This window comes from Aythya ferina, assembly GCF_964211825.1.
Source record: "Aythya ferina genome assembly, chromosome: Z".
NCBI lineage: Eukaryota > Metazoa > Chordata > Aves > Anseriformes > Anatidae > Aythya > Aythya ferina.
The window spans coordinates 52,451,319-52,474,968 of record NC_140299.1 but is presented as its reverse complement, the minus strand read 5'-3'; the positions used below and the strand labels follow the sequence as shown (position 1 = coordinate 52,474,968).

General features: G+C 46.1%; 1 protein-coding gene across 10 annotated transcripts in view; it reads right to left on the bottom strand.

Moving 5' to 3' along the window:
• Window positions 1–2,013: 2,013 nt before the first annotated feature.
• LOC311426703 (PH and SEC7 domain-containing protein 3-like) overlaps window positions 2,014–23,650 on the bottom strand; it is a 107,464-nt gene continuing 85,827 nt past the window's right edge. For 9 of the 10 annotated variants that reach the window (XM_084503253.1, XM_084503255.1, XM_084503249.1 and 6 more), the window contains 4 exons: window positions 22,510–22,667; window positions 21,533–21,677; window positions 18,218–18,361; window positions 2,014–11,804 (listed from right to left, as the gene is read on the bottom strand). In XM_084503253.1, coding sequence (XP_084359379.1) covers window positions 11,592–11,804; window positions 18,218–18,361; window positions 21,533–21,677; window positions 22,510–22,667 — 660 coding nt within the window. In that variant the 3' untranslated portion in view covers window positions 2,014–11,591. The remainder of the gene's footprint in view (window positions 11,805–18,217; window positions 18,362–21,532; window positions 21,678–22,509; window positions 22,668–23,650) is intronic. The other variant, XM_084503251.1, reaches the window with a different exon arrangement.

Genomic DNA, 23,650 nt, shown 5'->3' with positions numbered 1-23,650 from the left:
TGGTTATAATAGTGGGTGGCATTTTTTCTTTTTCTTTTTTTTTTTTTTTTTCTGAAAAACATCTATTTAGCACCAAACATAGACAGAGCTGAACACTGTGACGGCCTGACGAATGAAAACCTGGGTCATCAGTGTATCATTCCTCTTCATGACGTACCAACCTCCACCATAAAGCCCACAAGGTATTTTTGCCTTTGCCTTGCCAGTTAGAAGGCTACTGCAATACATCAATGTTCTGCTGGGTAAGAATGCTTTCAGTTTCTAATCTAGAGATATCCATGACAACTTCAGACCAATTTGTGCTTTAGTTTTGGGCTAAGTCACTCTGTCATGCTAGATTATTTGTAAATAGCCAGAGATGTGTAGCTTTTGTGCACGGTGGATATTCACCTTTATATTCAAGCTAGCCCTTTTGGGCTCCCTTGGTAATTATATTCCTTACTTGGAAATGTAAACTGAAAATGGACAATGAAGAATGCAGAGAATATAAATGCATCTGTCTTTCACTTTGCGGCTGTCCTGTCATTTTGTTCTAGTTTAGTGCACTGTGAGCAACGTGACACGACTTGCGATTCCAGGCAGAAAAGGGATCACCAGAAAACACTCAGAGTTGACTTTGTCAGCTCAGAAGGTAAAATAGGGAAAGATGTGGTGAGCAGCACTGACATTAGCATTCACACATAGTTAAAACATTCATTCAGGCATTAGGAAGAAATATTAAATGCCTCCTCTAAGTACAACTCCCACTCCTCACCATCACTTTGTTTAGCCCTTTCATAAAAGAAATACTAATCCAGGAGCATGTGTTAGAAACAAAAACTTCCAGTGCTTTGAAGTAACCAGGATGGCAAATCCACAGGAACAGCAAAGAAAAAACCTTGACATCCCATAGCATAATGTGGAAAAGAAAGCAATCTCAAGTGCCGGAGGTCTTGCTATTCATCTGAAAGTAACACGCTGAGTTTCTAGGAGGAAGAAAAATACAAAGAAACAATCATCTCAAGATGGTCAAACGTTCAGAGAGATCTTGGTAAGAAAAAACATCTTCCCTACTATTGTTTTCCCAATACAAGCTCCCAGCCCTGTCGTGAGGCTTCCCTGGGCCCTACCTGCTCTTGGAGACATCCTGTCAATTTGCCCTGTAACCCATTCGGCAGACAGCCTCCTACATTCCCACGCTGAGCCACAGCCAGCGCAAGAACAGCAAACACAAAGTTGTTTGCTTTCTGTGTATTGTGCAGTCTGCTTCCCTTCACTTAGCCATTGTTTCTTACCCACTCCCACCTCTTCTTTCTGTGCTTCCCCTTTTCTTTAGTGTCCCGCTTTGCTGGGATGTCAGGGATCCTTGCTTCCTCCCATTCACTACGCCAGCAGCAATTCCCAACCTTGACAGTGCTCCCAAACAAACTGTCTTGTAAAAAGGTTGAGGTCAACTCCCAATCGTTTCTGAATAGCTGACCGCTGCAGCTGCCCTCTACCAGCTCATCTGCTGGCAAAACCATTTTTAATCAGTTAATTGTCTTCTTGGTGCCTCTTCACAGCCAGGCGGCGGTAACTTCACAGTCCTGTAACAGCCCACAGGTAAGGCCACCTCTGGCAGAGCTGGAAGGAGAGGGGAGCTCCAGCTGCCCTCATGTAGGACTAGTGTGCATGCCCAAACCACACGCCTACTTCATGTGATAAATAAGCTTCCTGTGATGAATAAGGAGCTTTTACTGTACATTTGTGTCGGGCCACCCTGGTTTCCACCCTGGAAGAGGTACTCTGGTCCAGGCTGTGTTTCTGCAAGGTACACAGTACCTGCACTCTCCAGCTCAGGAAACTTTGATACTGCTGACTGCCAGAGGTCAGCAACGTGCACTGGGGAAAGCGTTGTGCCAGCTAGTGGGTGCTATCTTCCCTCAGCAGGGCTGCAGACCCGCCAGAGGCTGCTGTGAGCTGGTAGCGCCACCTTCATGCTCTTATGCACAAGAAATAACAGCGAGGGCTCCAATAAAAAAACATTCAACTGCAGGAGATGAAATACATTTGGTTTATTTCTTTCTAAAGTTTGTACATATACATATATCATTATACATATGTGAGATCCTTCACTAGGGTTGCTTGAGTTCAATTACATAAAAATTATTGGGAAGCTTGCAGGCTCTCTGTTGCCCGTAAGCAACATTTATTCCAACTTATAAAAACACAGAGGAACAGAGTAATAGTCAGGAACATGGACACAAGAGAGAAGTCTACTTTATATCTCACAGTTTCAATACATCAAAGGCAAATTATTTGTCTGTATACCGTAGGCTTACTTTATCAGCAATGATAAAATAGAGGAAAATATTTATATACAGTCACCTCAAGTGAAAAATAAAGCAATGTAAACTTAAATTCCAAAATATTATTTTAAATGATATAACAATATCCCCAAAAGTCCTTCTTCCAAGGGGAAGAGGACTGATTAAGTGCCTTCATTTATCAGGAAATGATCATTCTAGTACCAGTTACATGAAGCAGAATAAGGGAGGGCATCCTGTGGTACCTGTAGAAAAGAGTGACGACTCTGCTTCAGGAAAGCATCTCTGTGTAAGCAAGTATTTGTTTGAGTCCTTATGGACATCAGCAGCACGTGGAAACACCTCCCATGAACCAGGGTTTGATTTAAGTCGGCACAGCTCTGACTCTAACCACCGAGAAGCAATATGCTTTTCTGACCATGCATGCACCCAGGGACAGGAAGGAGTGCCCTGGTGGTAGGACAGCCTCAGACACGAGACAATTACCACACCAAAGAGTCAGAGCAGCAAATTTCATGCTGCTGGAAAAGATTTAGTGATTACCTCAAAGCTGCTTGAGAGCAGACCAAGAAGTTACCACAAAGCAGTGAGACCGGGACTGCGTCTCTAGTGTGTTGCATGGAAAACACTCCAGTGAGTTGGTGATGAGAATAAACCGCGTTCAAGGTTATTAGGAAGAAGGCTCCTACGCTTGGCAAAAGGGACAGGAGGCTGCCCAGAGGAAAAGTCTTGCAAGGACTGCTGTTGGGCCCAGTAAGGTTAAGTCTGCACAGAAGAGATCCACAGGGTGCATGTACACGCATGTGCAAAATGTTTTTTGCACTGCTGCTGCCAGGGGCTACTATTCCCATAGGGGCACCACACCACGGTAACTGAAAATTCAGTGCTCTCTCTCAACCTAAGGGAACACAACGCTGCATCATCTCAGGCGGAGGGCAAGTGCCAGTCCCTAACTGCAACTCTGAACGCAACAGTGCTGACCCTCACCTGCCCACTGTGTCACCACGGGAGGCAGGTAACCCAAGGGAGAAGCTCAGAGCCTGAAAAAGGATTACAAGACCACAACTGACCGAAAGCAAGGTGACGGGGATGTCCCTCTTCATCTCACCCTGAGCTAAACTCCACTTGCCTCTCAGTCCTCCAAGACGTGATCACTCTAGCCATGGTCAGAGCCACTTCACTGAGGTTGCCCAAGTGCATCAAGTTACCTGCACCTTACACGTTTTATGACTCCAGGTAAGAATCCATCCTTAGGCCTTGCTCCCCCTTTCCTGGGATAATGCAGACAGTGCTGCTGTTGCACCAACTAGACAAAGCATAATGGGAAAACCCACTGGGCTTCCTCATCCCTTTACCTAGCGCACCAACTTGTTAAAAGGTTGCTTAAACCTCACAAGGGAGACCTCTAGGAGGCAAACAAGATGCCCTAGAGAGATATCCGTCCTGCTGCTCTTCTTTTCCCCTCTGATGAGCCCAACATTCTTCTGGAAATCTGTACAGTTGCAGAAAGAAACCCTCACTACTGCTGTACGGCTGTATCTGCAGGAGACATCACAGGCACCTGTCCTGCTCGGACACTTTTGGACATGATGTCCCCTTGCTGAAATTTTCACAGAGCGAGGTCAACATTTTCAGAAGTAAAGCTGTATATTGGATCCCCAGAGTGTGATTTTCAGAAGAATCAGGCGTGGATGCTCGTGGTGCAGGCATCAGCTGACACCACCAGGGAGACAGCCCAGCGTGGAGCTAGCAGAAAACAGCACCCAGCGATCCTCGCTTAGACTCTCAGGCATGTGCCTTTGCTTTCAACACGCACAACAACAGGCAGCCCCCGGTGGACAACACACGGAGATCAAGGCAGCTCAAGGGATACCCTAAATCTGCAAAAGCTCTGATGACTGTTTAACCTAATTTGAGAACAACTAGAACAACAAGCATCCTAACAAAGTTCGCAGCTGTTTTAAGAGCTTTGACAAAAATAAGCTTCAGAAAAGAATAGCAGGCTTTGGAGTGCTGAGCCACAGAAGCCATACTATACCTATGAAACACGTACACACATCTATAGGCATCACTTAAACACGTTCACCAAGTACTGTAAGCCTCAGATTGTACCTCACGCAGAGAGTATTGATTTTAAAGTTTTCAAACTGCCAAAAAACTCTGTTCTTTTAGCCAAGGTTTAATCCTAGCCTCAAATAAGAGGACATAGTTGTCATGAATATGTACACACAAAACAAGAAACAACAACAACACAAAAAAAAGACCCACCCCTGTTCTCATCCTATGGTTTTTCAGGGCTCAACAGCACTGAGCATGAGGTTTTCACAAGTGTCTGAGTGGCTTCAGACTTCCACCATCGATAGCTTTTGCCTGGTGAAGTGACAGACTGGGTACCGCAGATCGCTCCGTTCCCAGCAAGAGGCTCTGGGGAGCCGGGGGCCTTCAGTCCAACACCTCTGCATAGCAGCTGGCTAGCTGCCACATGGCACAAGGCAGAGCTGAAACCTGCCGTGCCTGCTCGAGCCACAGCCCCCTTGCTGTGTTGGTCTAGTTCAGGTGAATTGCACGCAGGACCGTCACCGCAGAGCGGCTGCTATTTGCTAAGGTTGATGTCAGAGGAAAGTCGTGCCCTTGTAATCTGCAGCACTTTCAGCACATGCACTAAGTGATGTACTTCTCCTCAGTACCTCAGGCCTGTACCCCAGCTGATTCCTGGCACAGACATAACAGCAGATGCCATGGTAGGTCCCTCACCGTTTAAAAATTTATAACTTTTGCAGAATACTTCACTGCTCAAAGGGGGGTGGCAGAAGCTCTGCGGGCTGACCTATATTTGCTCCTTTTGACCACGGCAGCAAAGCCAGGTCAATAGTGCAGCCTTTGGGAAAGCTGTTGCTTGCGCTTGTTAAGGAAGTGCTCTCATAAATAATTAACCCGAAGCCTCAGTGCAGCTCACAAAACAAACGAGCAAGGTACCTCCAGCTCAGGCAGGGTTGAGAGCTGGCCTCCTTCCACTGCTCAGCTGGGTGTTGCCAACAGAAGGCCTCCAGACACAGCTCCCCAGGACCACCTCTCCTCCTTGCTTTAATTTAAACCAGCCTCTTCACACTGAGGCCGGGACACCCCTGGATGAGGGCGTTGCAGTCGCAAGGGAGAGAAGCAGCTGGCGACACAGACTGGGGCCAGTTCCCTAAGCAGCAGGGCGTACGTGGAGAAGGAAGCTGGCATTTCTCACTTCCCCCAGCACTGAGGGCAATGATGGAGAGCACTACTGCCCAGGTCCCAGGAGGTGGCCAGACACAGAGGGTGGCACTGGCTTTCCGAGTGTCTTCTTACAGTATCGCTGGCCGCATGGGAGATGGCCCCATGCACTGGTGCTCAGCCTGGGGAACATAACTTCTCTGGAGGCTGACAAAGCCTCTTCTTGCTGGAGCAAACGCTCAGGAACTCCAAGTAAAGCAGTTCACTATACTACACTTATGCTGCTGGGAGAGATCAGAGAGAGAGAGAGAGGAGAGGAGAGGCCAGGCATACTGCGTGAGCATGCACTAAAAATACCCTCCATGAAGCACAAGCTGGCAACCAGCTCTTTCAAAGAAATTTCTGAGACAGCTCCTTTGGCTTGCCCCTCTCGGCAGCCTAGGCAGCTGACACCAGGACACAAGCTGAGGAGCTCCAGTCGTGCTCTGGGGAGAGTGGTGAAACGTGGACTGAAGAGTTGTCCCCTCAGAGCAGACACGACACCCCAGGGCTGGGGGAGAGCCACACTGGGTCAAATCCAAACAAGCAGCAACCTGTAAGACTGCTGGAGACAAGGTGTTCATACTGCCTATGCCTCTGCAAAAGCAGATGGTGTTTCTGGATACCATCTCTCTGTGCTTGGGGGGCACTGATTGAAAATGGCATCTTTTATTTTTATTTTTTTTTTCTTTTCTTTTTTTTTTTTTTTACACAGCTCCCTGAAAGGTTGCAGAATGTATGACCTGATTTGGAAACCACCCAAATCCTTGCAAAACAGCGTGTCAAAGTTTCCCCACAGCACAGCACAGGCTGCCTCTGCCGCTGAGATTTTTGGAAAGGAGACTCGGAATGTCACAAGTGTCTGGTCTGAGTGTGGGAGGGGGACCTTGCATCCATGCAGTGTAACACACAAGGATCACAGAAGTCTGAAACTCTGTCTCGCACTTCCCAGCTATAACTGTGGCTGGAAATACAGGCTACAAACGAGCAGAACGAGAAAGCTGTTCAAAAGGTTATCCATTCAACACGGTACTGCCTCGGAGCAGGTTTTCTCAAGGCAAGATGGGACAGTCAAATTTTCTGGATTTCTGCAAGCATGGAAGGAAAGAGACCTGTTACACAGAAGCAGCTGAGGTGCTAAGATGACAGACAGGAGCAGCTTGACAGAAAAGGAGGAGGAGCTGTCAGACTAACTGCAATAAGGCCAAAATTGATTTAGGGATGGAGAATGCAGACATGGGTAAGCTGTAAGCTGTCTGCAGAGAAGAGCCTTCCATCTTTCAAGAAGAGCACTGTAGTGCAATGCCTCCAGAAATGCAGTGATCATCCTGCCACCCCTGACGTTCCCCACCGCCGCAACAACCCCCTCACCAAAGAGATGCTCTAACCAAGTGGGAACCCAGCCCCACGCGGGTGAGACAAAAAAGCCTGATGGTTTCAAGGCAGAAGAACAACCGGCCTATTACGGGAAGGCACTGGAGCTGTGAAAAGTCACCCATCAGTCCAGGTCACAAGGGGCCTCTGGAGGTCAGAGAGCTCAAACTGCTGCACACCGTGCTCCAGAGGAGCCCCTGAACTTGGACAGGCTGCACCCTGGGAGCAGGCAGGATCAAAGAGAAAGCACTTAAGGGATGAGCTGTTACAGCCCTTAGAAAGCTTCTGGTAACCATTTACAAGTGGCTGGCTATAGATGAAAAAGTGTCTGAGTCGGAGTCGCAGATGAACAGCATTCCCCCACAGCTCCGCTACATTAATCACCCTGCTGGCTGACTTATCTCTCTACATCAATTAAAGACACAACATAAATACTGGATTAAAAAGCTGCACCCATGTTCACTGGTCCATGCGTGATTTATCTGCAAGACGCATCCAAACACAAAGCCAGCCCAGAGATTTTCTTCCACGATGCTGCTGAACAAAAATCCCAGCATCCTGCCGGCTTACGAAGGAGAGCGCGGCTTTGGCGTTGGGAGAGTTTTCTCACCTGCTTTGGTTGCTGAGCGGAGGGAGGGAAGGCATCTCTTTGCTTCTCCCTCCCCTCTCTGCTGTCACGTCCAGACCCTCCTGCCGCTCCTCCTTCAGCCGGGAGAGGAGTCCAACACGGAGGGTGAGCAATCAATCATCATCCCCTCCTCGCTTCCCCCCTCTCAAGACGTGGGGGCAGAGCTTCTGCCCGAGCGGCGGCTTCCAGGTGGCAGGCTGCAGCAGGGAGGAGGACAAGGGAGGGCAATACCTCCCCGGCAGCACCAACGCAAAGGGCTGGCTTGGGGGCTGCATGCTCGGACGCACGCTTGCAGTGGCCTGCCAGCTGCAGCTGAGCGAGCGGGCACTGCAAGATCTTATCACTGAGCATCCTGACACAGCTCTGCCCAGGCTGAACGGGGGCGCAAAACAAGCCTCAGGTACCTCCTGCTAACATTCAGCACCCCCAGGAAGCCACAGGCTGCTCAGGTGATACTGAGGTTGGGTGCACAGTGGGGACAGCCAGGCATGCAGGGGTCCAGGGGAGGGCTGGAAATCAGCAGAGGATCCTTACATGCTGCAACGGGGGGCTCCTGAGTCACTGAGGCCAAACACCGATCTCTAATAAAGGCAAACATTCAGCAAAGAAAAGGCAGGGCACCGGGTACCATGCAAAGCCATCTGGCCAGACTCTCCGTGGTGCCACCCAACAAGATGCACTGCTCACACCCCTGGAGAATCTGCACCCACCCTTTACAATAGCATCGGGGGGGGAAGGGAAAAAAAAAAAAAAGCAAATGACAGTACTGCTCAGCAGATGATCCTGTTCCTAAGGGAGTCCAGGAGGCTTAGGCATTCACGACAGGATCTCCTTTTTCTCTTGGCCTCTGAAATGTGCATATTCACATGGGTGGCTGGGACGCCTAGAATTTGTAAAGCAATGGAGCAAAATGACATTAATTAAAACTTGAGCAGAACCTGACAAATTCGCAGTAAACTAATCTGCACGCCTCAACAGTCTCACCGAGACTGCTCCAAGTTCAACAAATGTTTAATTGCTAAAAAATGCAGTGAAAAATTGCATTTGCTAAGCACAGATGAGACTTAAAAATTATACCCCAATCCATTTGCAAGTACACCTGGTAATGGAGAATAAATAACAAAAACTGAAAAAAATCATTTTCGCAGCTTACTTTTTGACTTTTCCTGTTATTTCAAATCATCTCCTCTGCAGTGACTTTGAAAAGGAATTAACCAGTTTCTGTGTCAAAGCTGGGAAATGCATTTCACAGGATTTTTTTTTTTTTTTTTGAGTTCAGCAATTTAACTCTAGTCTACAGTAGCAGAGCATTTTAAAAGCTGAGAAAAAAGTTAAATGTCACCTCTTCGCCTTTTAAAGCGCTGCACTCAGTATCACAAGAGGTTTGCTGGGTGTGTTCCAGGATGCCTCTGAAAAGCTCCCCCAGACAACCCCACCCTGACATCCAAGCAAGGTCCATTTACACATCTGCACCTTTTTTTTTTTTTTTCCCTGTTTCTGCTGCATGCTTTCTGTGAAATGCTGTTATCTGAGACTGGACAAGTTTTCTTCTCAAACACGCACTCAGCATTCCCCATATGTCTTTTTTCCCTCTTAGTATAACCTCTCTCTCTCTCTCTCTTCTGATTGTTTGTTTAAAACCACCAGAGTACGATGAACAGCTGCAGGGATCTCCTGGCTCTGTTTCCCCTCCACGAGCTGTTTACCTACCACACACGATTAATTCACACAACCCCCTCCGATAAGCACTGCTGTGCACCTGTCTGCACGGAGTCTCCCAGTGCAGCACGCCCCGGTACAAGAAGGCCTCTCTCTCCTTCAGCAGCAGGACTGAAGGCTTGCTCCACCAAAACCACACGCAACTTCTAAAGCCGCAGCGTTCAGTGAGCACCGACAGTTTCTGCTCAGATCTCTGCAGTTTTTAGGGCTAGGTGCTGGCCTCCTGACTCCCAGCATGGAGCAGCCGCTCCAAGGGGCAGATGCCAAATGTGTGTGCCCCACCATCACACACGGAGTCAGTCCCATCCAATTCTGCTGCAACTGCAAGGATCGATTCGCTTCAGCACCTCCTGGCATCCGAGTGCATGACATCCTTTGTTGCAGCCCACGGCGAGCACAACATCGGGAGAGATGCTGCATGGTGGTCCTCAGTGGGGGAGGCAGGTCATGTGGTGCCTGTTAGGGTCCCCCTCTCTTTGATTGCTTCCTTTTCTGCCCACTGAACTGGCAGTTCTATAAGCTGGGCTAATTGGCTTGGACCCTTTGGGAAGTCTGGCAGAGCACAAATCCCATCAGATGGTAATTTTTTTTTTGATGTGTGGCCCTACACCGTTCATGCTGGAAATTCCAGCACATTTCTGAACAGTCTTTGCACTGATCTGGGCATTTCTCTATACATTACAAATTATATCTATCTGGATGGCTACCCTGCACCAGGCCCAACAAAAACAACAGCAACAAACATTTCTCAGCTGGCCCTGAACATTACCTCTCAAGGTGCTTTGTGAGAAAAGCCAGAATGGTTCAACTACTCTGCAAAGGGGATGGGTGGGTGAGGCAAAGAGGGAGAAACCTGTCCGAGCTCACACAGCAGGCCAGTATCAAATCAGAGATTAAAACTGAGCGTGTAAAGTACCAGGTGAGCCTGTGTTCTCTGCAGTACCAAGCTGCCCCAAGTCGAGAGGGGCTGGGAAACAGAAAAACAAATCTCTGCATCATCTTGGTGCTCCCCTGACCCCTGTGACTGCCAAAGACCTCCAGGATCTGCGGACCAAGCACGGCTTTGAGGTATGGAAAGCTCTGCCCATGGTGGCCTCTCCCTGGCCTCTGCCTCCCTCTGAAAGCCTGAAGTGGGATACGCTGGAGCTGCAGGGCAGGCTGGCTCCCCGCAGGTGGAGGACAGGATCTGCCAAAGCTGAGGCAGCCCTGTGCTGGCCTCCAGGCATGGAGGAGCCAGGAGGGCATCAAACCCTGGCCCTGAGCAACCACACATCTGTACCATCCTCCAGTCTGCACCAGCCTCTTCCACCTCTATATGAACTAAAGCAGGAAAACAAATAGCTGAGGAGAATCCCTTTCTGGAGGGAAAAGGCAAAGTGCACTGTCACTATCAGAGAAATTGCATACATCTGCACACACCAACACGGGAACTCCTGGGAAGGGGAGCATCGGGGGACAATGTATCATAAGGCTCTATATAGCAGCTAAGTGAAGAGTGTATAGTTAAAAACTACACAGAGGCCCTTTGTCTTTAAACGCAATGCCAGTGGCTGACATCCTCAGCAGCCACTGCTGCAACCCAGGTTCATCCCAGCCGGGTAACTCCTCATCTCCCTGACCACAGAGACACGACAGGTTTGGATACCCCCCAGCCTGCTACCTCAGGAGAAGGCTCTTTGCTTGGAAAGAAGCAAACCAACGATTCCAATGCTGTCATCCCAGCATTGCCAGAGATTTCCAGGTTGCATTCCTTTGCCTTTGTGGGTCCAGGGTCAACGTAGGAACAATAAGCAACAGCGACTATTTACCGTAGCACCCACTGCTAATTGCCAGTACCAACACACTCTGCGCTGTCAGGAAACCAATGTTCCCAGCACCCTAGACTCTGTCCAGCCCTCTGCAGCTGCCTGTTTGCACAAAATTTCTCACAGCTACAGCTCACATTCACAACACTGCAGCATTTGTCCAGTTACTTTTCCCACCCACCACGTAAATAAAGTGACAAGTGACTTGAGAGATGAAAGCCACGTGCCGATGGGAGGAGATAAACGGGGAAGAGACAGAATACACGTCACAGCGCTCTACCCCTCCCCCAGCTCCTTTAAAAACAGAACACAAAAAAGTCCCGATGCTTCAATTGCTAAATGATAAATTAACAAAGCAAAGCAGGAGCAAAGACATCTCCCACAATCTGCACAGAAACAGCAAAATATACAATAGAAAATGTCACTAACACCCCATTCAGGCAGATGCACTTAATTTTGTGAATGACAGGTTATTAAATGGAAAAATTTTGACCACCGGTACTTTGCTGCATGGCTGTTCCCCTAGCTATCACTTCCGCCCTAAGTGACCTTCTGCTTAATGCTGGGTGTTTCTGGCCTGTAGTCCTTCCTCTCCGAGACATTGCGCTTCACCTTGGCACTGACTGGAGACTCCTGGTTGAGCGACGGACTTGAGTGGGATTTCTTCAATCCTGGCGCGTCGTTCTCACCTCCGCTCAGCAGCTCCTTCACCCCTTCTTTCAGGAGGCCAACGTAGATCTCGTAGCGACTTTTCTGGGAAGTGAAAAAAGAAAGGCCCGAATCAGTCTAGGAGAAATTCTGCAGAAGCATTTTTGAGAGGCTGTCTAGGTAACATAATGGTTTCAGCTGGCCTTGAAAGCTGGGAGTCTAATACGGATGAGAACAATGGTGGCTAATGTAAACTACACTGTGCAAAAAGGATTTCAGGCAGGCTGTGCCTAGGGATGCTGTGCAATTTAAGGCACTCAGTTCTGCAGCATACAAGTCCCAGTGCTCTGCTGAATGGTGGCTCTCGCCTAGCAGAGTGCCTGGTGATTTCTGAGTAACAACACCAAGAGCTTGCTGACCTTAGCCATGCTGAGTCACCTCCTATGCTCACATACATTGAGGCATTACGTGCCTGAAGAAAGCATGGAGTTAATGGGCAGCAAAATGGACTAAGGGACAACAAGAATCGTGCTCTGGCTCGCTACATCTCCCCGCTGCAACCCTCCACTCCCATCAGCGGGTCCTGCTTTTCTGAATTCAGCCTAAGGGGTAGAAACCAAAGCAGGGTCCTTTTAATCTAAAACTGTTCCAGCTCAGCCACCACTGAGCCCTTGAGACGATGCTTGGAGAGGGAGAAGCAGATGAGAGGGATATGAGAGCAGCAGGGAATATTCATTCCCCTGACAGGACAGCTAATGATGAACGATGAAGGGTGCTCTCTGTCCAGACACTTTTATTTTCTTCACTTTACCACGCCCCATTCCTGCTTGCTCCAGTTCCTTCTCTGGAGTGGAGCTTTCCCCTTCCAATGGGAAGATTTTGCTCTACTGTGTCACGGTAACACCTTTCCGCACAGAACATCTCAGCGAACAACAAATTGAAGCTGGATTAACAAAGGAGCACCGCAGGGCCTCAAAACCATTACCTGGGGCAGGAGCTGTTGGGAACAGAGCAACCCACCCCTTGGCATTTGTTCAATAACCTGACTGTGACATAACCACTAAAGACATAATGCAGGCATTGTAATGAAGGGGATCTCAGTGGGATAGGGGCCGGCGAAAAGAAAGTATAAATATTTCCACTGAAAACAGCTGCCAAACTGTTATGTTCCTGACTAAGCAAGAAGTGCTTAGCGAAAATTCTTCCAATTTGTAATAAAATAAAAAATACCAGGTAATAATACGTATTTACAGGAAAAAAAGAAAAAAAGCTAAAAGCTTTATAACTGCTTTGAAGAGTGGAATATAAAAGAAAAAAAAGGAGATTATGTGACTGTGTTTCCAAAAAGTCCTTTGAATAAACAAAACCACATAGAGGAGGATCATAAAAGAATACACCTAAAAAATAAACAAAAAGCATCCTTATCAATTCCGTATCTGGAGCTCCAGAGACAAAGGCATTTAGCAGGTAAGATGTGTCATTCAATATGAAAGGAAATGGAGAAACAGAAGGCAGAAATCTGACAATGCACTGGGCTGATGAATGATTCATCACACAATGAACGGTACACCTCTGCAAAAAAAAGAAGCCAGGACAGTGCTCTAACCCTGGTATCAGCATAACACTCATCAAGGGAGAGGAGAACATTACTGCCATATGGAATTTTATTTGTTGGTCCAGTAAAAACACCACTTGGGTCACAAGACCTAGCATTAAGAACAGAAATCCAGGACCAGTTTCCTCCCTGCACTTCTGTCAGTGGCCATTTTACCTTGGGCTCTGTGGGCTCATGATGTCTCAACTAAGCAATGCATCTGAAAGTTTCTCAATTGATTTCAGCTGCAAACTTGCTCTTTTAATGATCTGACATTTGCAGCTACGTACTCAATTTGGTGGAAATTTTTCCCTAAAAGAAAGCAATCTGGAAAATTCTGTCAAGAAAATAAGACATGGAAATTAAAAATGTTCTGAAGCTTTTTCAATTTGAAGACAATGTATGTACTGTACGCATTTCTGAAGACTGAATGTATGTAATGAAGATGAGATGAGACAGCCATCCATCAAATTCCTGGCTTCACCTCTGACTGACAGTGCTCGAAACATCTCTCGCTCATAACTTTGCCATCCTGAGCAATCATAACCTGGAGTAGCATTTTTTCAGACAACAAACAAAGAGGTAGCATTCTTTGCTTGGTTTTTACAAGCAAAAGCACCAGCAAGGAAAAGTGATCAAGGACACATCCCTAAACAAGGACCGGGCAACTCCTTGTTCACCTCCCCTCACAAGGAAATGCCATTGCTTGTATTACATCAGGAATAAGAATGAAGGGAACTCAAATGGTTGAATGAAAAGAGATTACAAGAGCCTACTGAAAAAGAAATCTGGCTTCTTCCTCCCTAATGGGACTATGCTGCTTCCTTTGGAACTAACAGGTCCTTTTTGCTGTGCTCAGGGATGTATTGGTCTGGCCCTTTGTACACTGATGAAAGCTCTGGCCTGCAGGCTCTGCCTGAAAGAGACAAGTACAAAATACTGCCTCACCTGCCTCTTGTCCTCTTGCTGTAACCTCATGCAGCAAAGTCTATCACCAGTTCCTCGCTGATCCTGACAGCGCTTTATTCTGAAGGAAAGGTTAAGGAATTCCAAAACTGGTAGAAAGTTTCCATTCAGAATTTTTGTATAGCGCTTTTTATTCCCCCCAAACTTCTGAACTGATACTTCAGCATGGTCTGTGCAATCTGTGCCAAGTGTGAAGGTAATTCAGCACTGCACAGCAGCACCTTGAATCACTGTCTCACACCCAGTTCAAGTTGGTACCACCATTTGCCTGTTTAGACAGGCTTTCCTTGCAGTGCTGGTCACAGATTTGAACCGTGCAGCTCGACTGCTGTTCAAGGGTCTCACTAGGGGAGAAGATATCTTTTGTTTCCTGTGCTATACTGCTTCTGCTTTGTCCTGAGGAATCAGACATAATTCTCAAAATAAAATTGACAGAAAACAAACACACACACAACAACCTCTTTCTCTTATCAGTCTTTCCAAATCATCAGACACTATAGCCTACGTTTCATCCTAACTCATCGTGCTTCCAGGAGTGATAGAAAATAAACTGTCAGTCAAGGGCTGAAACCCAAAAAAACTATTTTGCTCTCCTAAGTTGCACAACACCCCTATGGAGGGCAAGCGTGTGGCTTAAGTGCACGTGAGTGCTGTGTCCAAAATTGACTATGCCATTGATCACAGCCCTTTTATCACTGCTGTTCAGCCAGCTATCACATTGGTCTGGCACAATTTTGCTTTTGTAAACCCACATTGATTATTGTTAGCCACCTCCCTGTCTGTAATGTTTTTGGAAGAGATTTCCAGTAGAATTTGCTCTAACACCTTTTACCTGGATGGAGAAGAATCCAATCAGCCTGTAGTTCTCTGTACCTTGCCCTTGCTGAAGATAGGAATTTATTTTCATCCATTCCTCAGGAACCTTCCCTGATTACCAGGATCTTTCAAAGGTAAACAAGAATGGCCTCCCAATTACATTATCCAGCTCCCTCAGAGCTCCACTCATTGGTATGACCCATCAGATCCCATAGATGTGTGTGTATCCAACTTAAATTATTGCCTGACTTTGTCCTCATTCCCCAAGAGTAAGTCTTGCTTGCTCCAGATTTTCCCACTGGGCTCATGGTCTTGCAATTGCTGAAGGCTAGGCTAGTCTTACCAGTAGAGACCTAGACAAAGAAGACATTGACTACCTTGGCCTTTCCCTTTTGTGACCAGGTTCCCTGCTTCACAACAGGCTCCAGCTAGGATATTTATTTTCCCTGTTTGTTCTGCTGCTAACATACCCATAGAAACCTTCCTTCTTGACCTTCACACCTTCTGACAAATTCAACTTCACTTGGGCTTTGACATCCTTAAACCCAACCTCACATGCTTGGACAGTATCTCTATATTCCTCTTATGTCATTTGCCACTGCTTCCACTTCTGTACATTTTTATAGTTGATTTTTTTCAGGAGCTCTCTGTTGATCCATGAAGGCTTTCTGACACCTCTGCCTGGTTTCTGGCTCATCAGGGTAGAGCGTTCCTGAGCTTGAAGGAGATGATACTTGAAAACTGACCAGCTCTCACTGAGCCCTCTTTCCCCCAAAGCAGTATCCCATAGGAGTCTTCCAAGCAGTTCCCCAAAGTCAGCTCTCCTGAAGCTCACAGCTGTGATCCTACTCTTTGATTTGACAACTCCTTACAGGATCCTGAAGTCCACATCTCATAGTCACTTGCTGCCATGTTTGTCCCTGGCTTTCATATGCCCAAACACTTCTTCCTTATTCATAAGTAAGAGGTCTGGCAAAGTGCCTTTCCTTGTCTGCTCCTCGACTACCTGTATTAAGAGGTTGTCACTGCTCTCCAGAAACCTCCTGGATTGTTTGTACCCTGCTGTGTTGTCTCTCCAGCAGATACCATGGTGGTTGAAATTGCCCAGGAGAACAAGGGCCTGCAAACACAGGGCTTCTCCCAGAAATTAGAAATGGCCTATCAGACAACCAACACAATGTCACTCGTCTTGGTGTGCACACTAATCTTGACCCACACTCTCAGCTGGCTCGTTACCCTTCCCTAGGCGAGGCTTCACATGATCCTGCTGCTCACCCACATTAAGGATGACTCCCCCTCCGCTCCGCTCCATCCATGTCTGTCCTTCCTAAAAGGCCTGTATCCATTCGTGGCAGCACTCATGCTGTGTGAACTATCCCATCAAATATCTGTGGTCCCAACGAGATTGTAGCCTGCAACTGCACACAGATCTCTAATTTACTCTGTTCATTTCCCATGCTGTATGCATTAGCGCACAGGCACTTCAGAGGCACCTACCTGTACTGATTGCTCAAAAAGGGTATAGGAGCTTTCCCTATAATGTTGTCCTGTGGGCACTTAATTATGTACTATGTGTGAGATGAACCTGCTTTAGCCCTGTTTTGTTGATTATGAAGTCTTTCTTCTTCACATCATTGTGTACTCTTCGCTTACCAGCCCTTTCCACCACCTCCTCATTTGATTGTTTATCAGATCATTTCAGATACGTGGGATGTGGAAAATCAAACTGGCCAACTGTGCTCCCTTCACAAAACAGCAGGAGCACATCTCAAGCTCACCATATGCAACAGCAGCAGCCCAGAGCTACAGCAAAATCAAACACACAACGAGGGGCTACAACCTTCCACTGCAACAGCAGAAGTACGCAGCCAGTCAGCCCAGGAGCAAAAAGAGGCCCTCCAAAATAATAATAATACATATAATACATGCTGAGAGGCTTACTTCAGCTCTGAAGGCTTGTATTACCTCCACCATCTCCTTTGGTGGTCCCCCTGACTTCTTACCTGAATGGAGTTTCACTAAGCCACAGCCTTAGAACTGTTTGTATGTCTGGGGAATGCAGGAGAGAGCTCTGAGCTTTTCAGTCCAGTAAAATACACACCCTTTGCCCAAGATGGAGAAGAGAATACCAGTTACAGCCTGAATGGAAACCAGGAGCCACAGAAGTCCCTGCTCCCAGACTCCTCTGCTCCACTGTCAAATCAGTGTGCTCATTCCCATGAAGAATTCTCCCCTTCCTGGCAGAAGGCAGCTGTCTCTATCAGCGGTTGATTAAGGGACCTTTCTCTCTGCAAACACAGCCAATAAACTTTAATCTCTTGGAACCTCTATGGATCATAACAGAAAATACCTCTGCTCTTCCTTCAGTATGTGGATATTCCTTGTAAGGCAGTGCCTGCCTTAAGATCCGTTCAGATCCAAGGCAACAATGACTTGCAGTTCTGTGGGGAAAATGCTCAAAGGTGCAGCCATGAAAAACACCAGCCATCTGCTGGGCTGCCCAACCCTTCCCACATAGCCCTACAACGTGGCAGACGCAGTAAAAGATAAAAGCTGCTGTCAGAATCTCAGAACAACGTCCCCGTACAGCTGCCTAAATTGCATCAGTCACTCCTGTGATCTTTAGTTCTACCCTTCACCTGCTCATCCTGATGTCTAGCTCACCGGTAGACAACACAAATAGCTCTCGAGAGGCACGTTTATGACATAAGTTTTAGAAGAGCTGTTCCTTCAGAACATACCAATGCAAGATAATAATTATGATCTGTATTATTCCACAATGCAGTAATTCCAGGTAAAGACTGGAGTCCCACCACAGTGCGCAACACACAGTCTTACAACATGAGACAGTTCCTGCCTAAAAACCTTGTCTTCAAAGAGATAAAACAGGCAAGGACAGAGGGTCATGTTTTTCCATTTTATAGATAAGGAGCTAAGCCCACAGCCAAATTCACAGGAAGTCTTTATCAAAAGAAAGAACCACATCCCAACTTCTGGGATTGCTGTGACATATCTCTCAAAAAAGCACATCTTCCTCGGTGGGTAAAGGTGAAAAATGAAGAACTCCTGGATTGTATCACAAATACAAGACCAGCTCCATCCACACCTAAAAAGTAAAAGCAATAATGTTTCCCATACATACCTCAAACTCCAGATAGTGGTCTTTCAGTTTGTAATCATCTACTTCCTTTCCTTTCAGCTTCTTGTCAGGAGGGTAAGAGCGATGTTCAGCAAGCTCAGTGGAGATCTGCTTCAGCTTAGCTTCATGGGATTTCAGCTGTTCATCCTTCAGAAACACGAGGCACACAAATTACAGAATATAAAATATTCTATAAGCAAAGGAAAGTAAACGGAGATCCTTTTGCAATAACAAGTAAATTCTTTCTTTCTTTCTCTTAACTAATTTTAATTAGATTGATCAGGCCTGTTTTCCCAATCCTTTGTCCCCAACAGCTCTCTCAAAGGCATCCAAGCAAAGTGGCCAACTTTGCAGAAAAACTCAGCAGTGAGCAGATGCCACTGGGAAGGATAGCAAACCTGTCATCCCTTGCCTTGCTGGGAGCAACGGAAGCAGCTTGCTGTAGAGCATTACTGACAACACGACACTTCTGCTCTAATACATTTTTGGCAAATTAATTAAGGCTGTTATACAGAGTCAGACTGAGGGCAGAATGAGACAGGCAGAGACCCTGCCTCAGGTCTTTGCAATATAAAAGTAGCTCCTTCCAGGACAGAGAGGACAGGGTCCTTACTTCCATTTCTATGCTACCAAACGCTCTCCAGTCTGTGTTTTCCTTTTGTTCAGAACAATGCAATGAATCCAGGAAAGGAAGGGTTGTCCTCTCCTAAAAAGGTATCTCATTTTGCTAAGCTGCTACACGCTTTTTTTTCCCCACTGTGCAGTTGGAGAGAATGAGGAGCTGCTACTCCCTCTTTCTAGGCAATTTCCTTTATCATAATCCCAGGCCCACTCACTTCCTCCAGTCCATCTGTCAGCTAACCTTCCCTCAGCTCAGAAGGTTTCCAGCTCCTGCTGCATGGCCTTCTGGCCATCTCTAGGCTTGGATCTAAAATTATGTTTGATTTAGGTAAGTCCAAAATATAGACACAGTCATGCAAACCTCAATGACTTAGGCAGAGTCATAACAGCAGGTAGCGCCCAGCTCAGCTAACAAATATTTACCTAGCCTCAGAAGAGGGGACTGCTGCCAGTAGTTGTCCCCCAGTGGTGTGGATGTGCAGCTTGCAGCTTCAAGCCTCTTTCAGACTTGTCTGCAGCACACTGAGTCACACCAAGGACTAAGCCTTTTAGCTCACTGAATTGGAGCTGCAGAAAAGAGCAGAACGGGGAAAACTTCTACAGAGGACAACAGCTGATTCCCAGCTAATCTTGTGTTTCACCTTTTTTTTTTTTTTTTTTGTGTGCAAGAAGACCGTAGAAGGAAATATGTGGGATAATTTGCCTCCGCCTATACATGGGTGGGTTCGAACTGATCTCTACTGACTGCCAAAAATCCTTGTTGCTGTTAGTAACTACCCTGGATCTGCTGCTTTTTCTTTAAGTATCCAATCACTTCTTACTTCGTGATAAATTGCTGGTCTCAGTGACATCCTGTTGCAGTGAGTTCTCCAGTCTGATGACAGGAGGTCTTTGAGAAGCCATTAATTTGGCACTTGTAATTTCCAGGGTAGCAGCCCTTTGGTGTTTTTGTGTGTGCAGGCACACCCTCAGAAAGAAGGCACACAAAGCTACCAGATCCTTTCTACGCTGGTTGTTCCTTTGCATATAGTTTTGTCACATCCCTCTGGACTAACCAAGATCAGACACTGAAAGCAAACTCGTTACAATGATCTTGTGCAACCTGTCATGTCCACCACCCTCTCTCCCTTGCCCATGTTATGTTCTTAAGGCATCCTGACTTCTGTCTGACCGGGAAAAAGCCCCCTGAAGAAGTACTGTGCATCATGATTCAGTCCACAAAATCCTAAACAGCAACCAGAGGGATTTGACAATTCATATTTTTTGGTCTGCCAAATGAGAAGCAGCCTGCTGGCAGCTTTTCCACACTGACAGATAAAAGCAGACATGTTTCTGCTTGTCTTTGAATTTATCTGCTTTGAACACTTAACATTCTTCTGCCTTTAGCTAAACAGCTTATCTTATTTCACTTTTTCTGTCTCCTCTTCTTCAAGACACAAACCACAGGGCTATATTCTATTTTTTCCCTTTCCAGATTAAACAGAAACAGTGAGAGTAGGAAACAATGTGCTAAATGGAACAATCACACAGAACAATGATGAGTAAAAAGGCTTTTTTTGGTGACTGGGGGTAAATTATTGAAACCCCATATCAGTATATAAAAAGTATGTATGAGTAAAAGGACAAGTTATTATTATCCTGTATGAGACATGTTTTAAACTTTAACCCAGAATAGAAGATAGAAAGTCGGTCACCACATCACAAGGAAAACGGCTATTGCCACAGAGAGGGAAAAAGCAGGGGCGACATAAAAACACCCTCTTAGAGAAATGCAGATTATGAGATAATGGTTTCTAAGGAGTGTTGCTAAGCTATGAAGATGGCAGGAACGCATTTAAGAAGCAATCCAGCATGAAGAGATGATTAAAAGTTACAGGATTTTATTTGTAAAATTATATACCTAGGGCTGGGATCTATCCCCTCTGCCACTCTGTCAATCTGATTGACACAATCAATAGTGGGTTCCTGTCAATGCAGGAGGAACTGCAGGCATTCATCACATCAGAGTACACAGAGCTGTAGGTTCAAGCACCAGGCACGGCCAGTTTGAAAACAGCAAAAGTAGGTGTTTGTTCACGCAGGAAGTAATAGATGTGTGAAACTCCCTGCCACAGGTTGTTGTGGAAAATAAAAGGTTATATGATCACAAGGGAAGACCACGGATGCTCAAGTAAGAGATAGCTGATAAATAGAAAAGAAGAAATCCCTCAGCTGATAAGGATTGAAGTCTGGAAAAGTATTATGGGAAAAAGAATTCACGTTTGACTGATGAAATCAGCTTTCACCCTTTATCACCCCAATAACCCAAACACTCAGGAATACATGCGTTTCTTTTGAAACAAGTGGCAATAAACCCTCAAATTCATAAAATCACCAGCCTGATGGTATTTGAAATGTCCTCTGCAGAGCTATATCCATGGAATTAAAATCCTGTATCTAGTACTAGGCACACTAGTGACTGTTTCTTTCCTTCGGAAATATAAAAGAATTATACTCAAGTCTTCTCCTTCTCTCCCCCTACTTAAAATCTTGGCTCAGGAAATGAGCAGAGATTTACCCTGCTAGCAGACATCCACACAAGCCTATTTCTCCTACAAATACCAGCACTGACAGGAACAAAAAGTAAAGAACCACCTTCCAGGCCCAAGCCAGTCAGAGAAATCTCCATCACCTACCCTCCATATAAAAACAGCTCACCTGAGATAGCTTCGTTGTGGTAGCTGGCAGGAGTGGGCGACTGAACTTCTTCTGAGAGCCAATTGCTGCTGGAAACGGTGGTGCAGAGAAGACAGCAGCCACACAGTTAATCTTGTTGATCCAGGTCTGCATTTCTTCTTGGCTCCTGGGAAAGAAACACATACTGAGAACCTGTTGACTCAGCCTCCTCTCTATCTTCGCTACCCCTTCAATGGCACTTTTGAAGTGAGAATATGAACAAGTTTCAGTCTGATGAGTCTTCTGGCTCTTGTAAGCAGTTAGTGTCTATAACTCATCCTAACATGCATCTTTTCCTAATCCAAACCAAGTGACACAGGAAGCAGAGGCAGAAAATGCCCTGATTCAGATGTGTGTCCTAAGGTCTCAGCTGTTCTGTACCCAGCAGATCTCTAGGAGGTTTCATGTGGATCTCAGTAGAAACAGGCTAATGTAGAAAACTGATGAACAGGTTTTTAATGCCAGAAGCAAAAGGCAGGTCATCTGTTCTGTCTGGATATCACAGCCTGAAGAACTTAATCAAATTACTCTTGTATTATGTACTAACTTTGTTTCTGACCAAAGTGTATCTTCTAGAAAGACATCCGGCTGGGTCCTGATGACATCAGGAGCCAGAATCCAAGACTGCCTTCGGTCATTTGTTAAAATGATTAATCACCCTGACTGTTAGAAGTTTGTGCCTTGTTTCCAAATTGAATTTCCTGCAGCTTCAGCTTCCAGCTGCTGCATCTTGTTATGCCTTTCTCAGCTAGATTAAAAAGGTTCTTAAAACCTGATCTTTCTTTCTCATGAACTACTTGTGCACTTTAATCAAATCACTACTTAATCTTATTTCTGATCAAATAAACAGATTGAACCTCTTAAGCCTCTGCTTTAACTTGCCCAGGCATGAATTTACCCCTCCTAAAGAACCGCTTTCTTTCCTGAACTATTGGCACAAATCAAAAGAGAGCACTTACTGGGCTTGGAAAAGCAGGACCCTCCAATCTGCTGTTTTAAGCTTGAGGACATTGGGTTTCTTCTCATAGTCTGTTGCCTTGGATGCCAGCGCATGATGCACGCTAACTGCATTCTTCAGATCTTCCTCCGACAAAGCCTTTTCTGGCTTGTACTCATCCTACAGGAATTAACAAGATAAAAAATGGCATCTTATTTCTTCATGTGCTACTCCTCTTTCCTTAACCTAAGAAAAAACCTTGTTGCATAGTCATGAGAAGTACCAAAGTATGTGAACTGAATGCAATGTGACTTGAGCACTTGCTGTTCCCACTACTTTTTAAATCTCCTTTTTTGGTTTTGGGTGGGTTTTCGTTTTGTTTTGGCCTCTTCACAAGGGAGAAGTATTTCTGCTACCTGCCTTACAGAAGAGAGGTGAACAAGGAGTATCTGATTATCACAGCAGCTACAGACTATTTGTCTTCACTTCAGGAATCCTCCATGGACAGCTCTCCAACTCCACTACTCAGCTGCTAGTTCCTGCTTGAGTTCTCAGCTCCCACTGCTCAATTTTTATTTTTTCTCAACTATCTTTGTACTTCCTTCTAGATAGGCCCTCAACAGCAGAGAAGCCTTCCTATCAGTCTCCACAAAGCAAATATAGCAACATCGTTTAAGCCTCTCTTTTGCTATGCTACCAAGGAGGCATGATGCTAGCAGTGACTGCTGTGCCAATACACTGACAGCTTTATGACCCAGCACCATCACACAGCTTCTTTGCACATCTGCAGCCTTTATTGCAGAAACAAAAAGGAACCACCCTGGGTGACTGGGTCAGCTCCAGGTTACATCACATTACACAGTCTCTTTGCAAGCACAGAGCTGTATGTCCTGCAGGAGGGGATAGCTTCTCTGGGCAGGGTCTGCAAATGACAACCCCAGTATGGTCCTGACACGGCAACAGTACCACTCCTAACAGCAAATTATGAAAAACAGGGACACAAACTCCTCTGTGTTGCCGTTATCAGACTGGAATCTCCTGAGCAACAAGAGCTGGGTGAGTGGTGTAGACACGAGTTCAGATTAAGGCCCACCTGACTATAAATGTTTTTCTGAATATACGGAAAGCCAGCAGCTTTAAGGAAAAAAATCACTCGTCAGCAA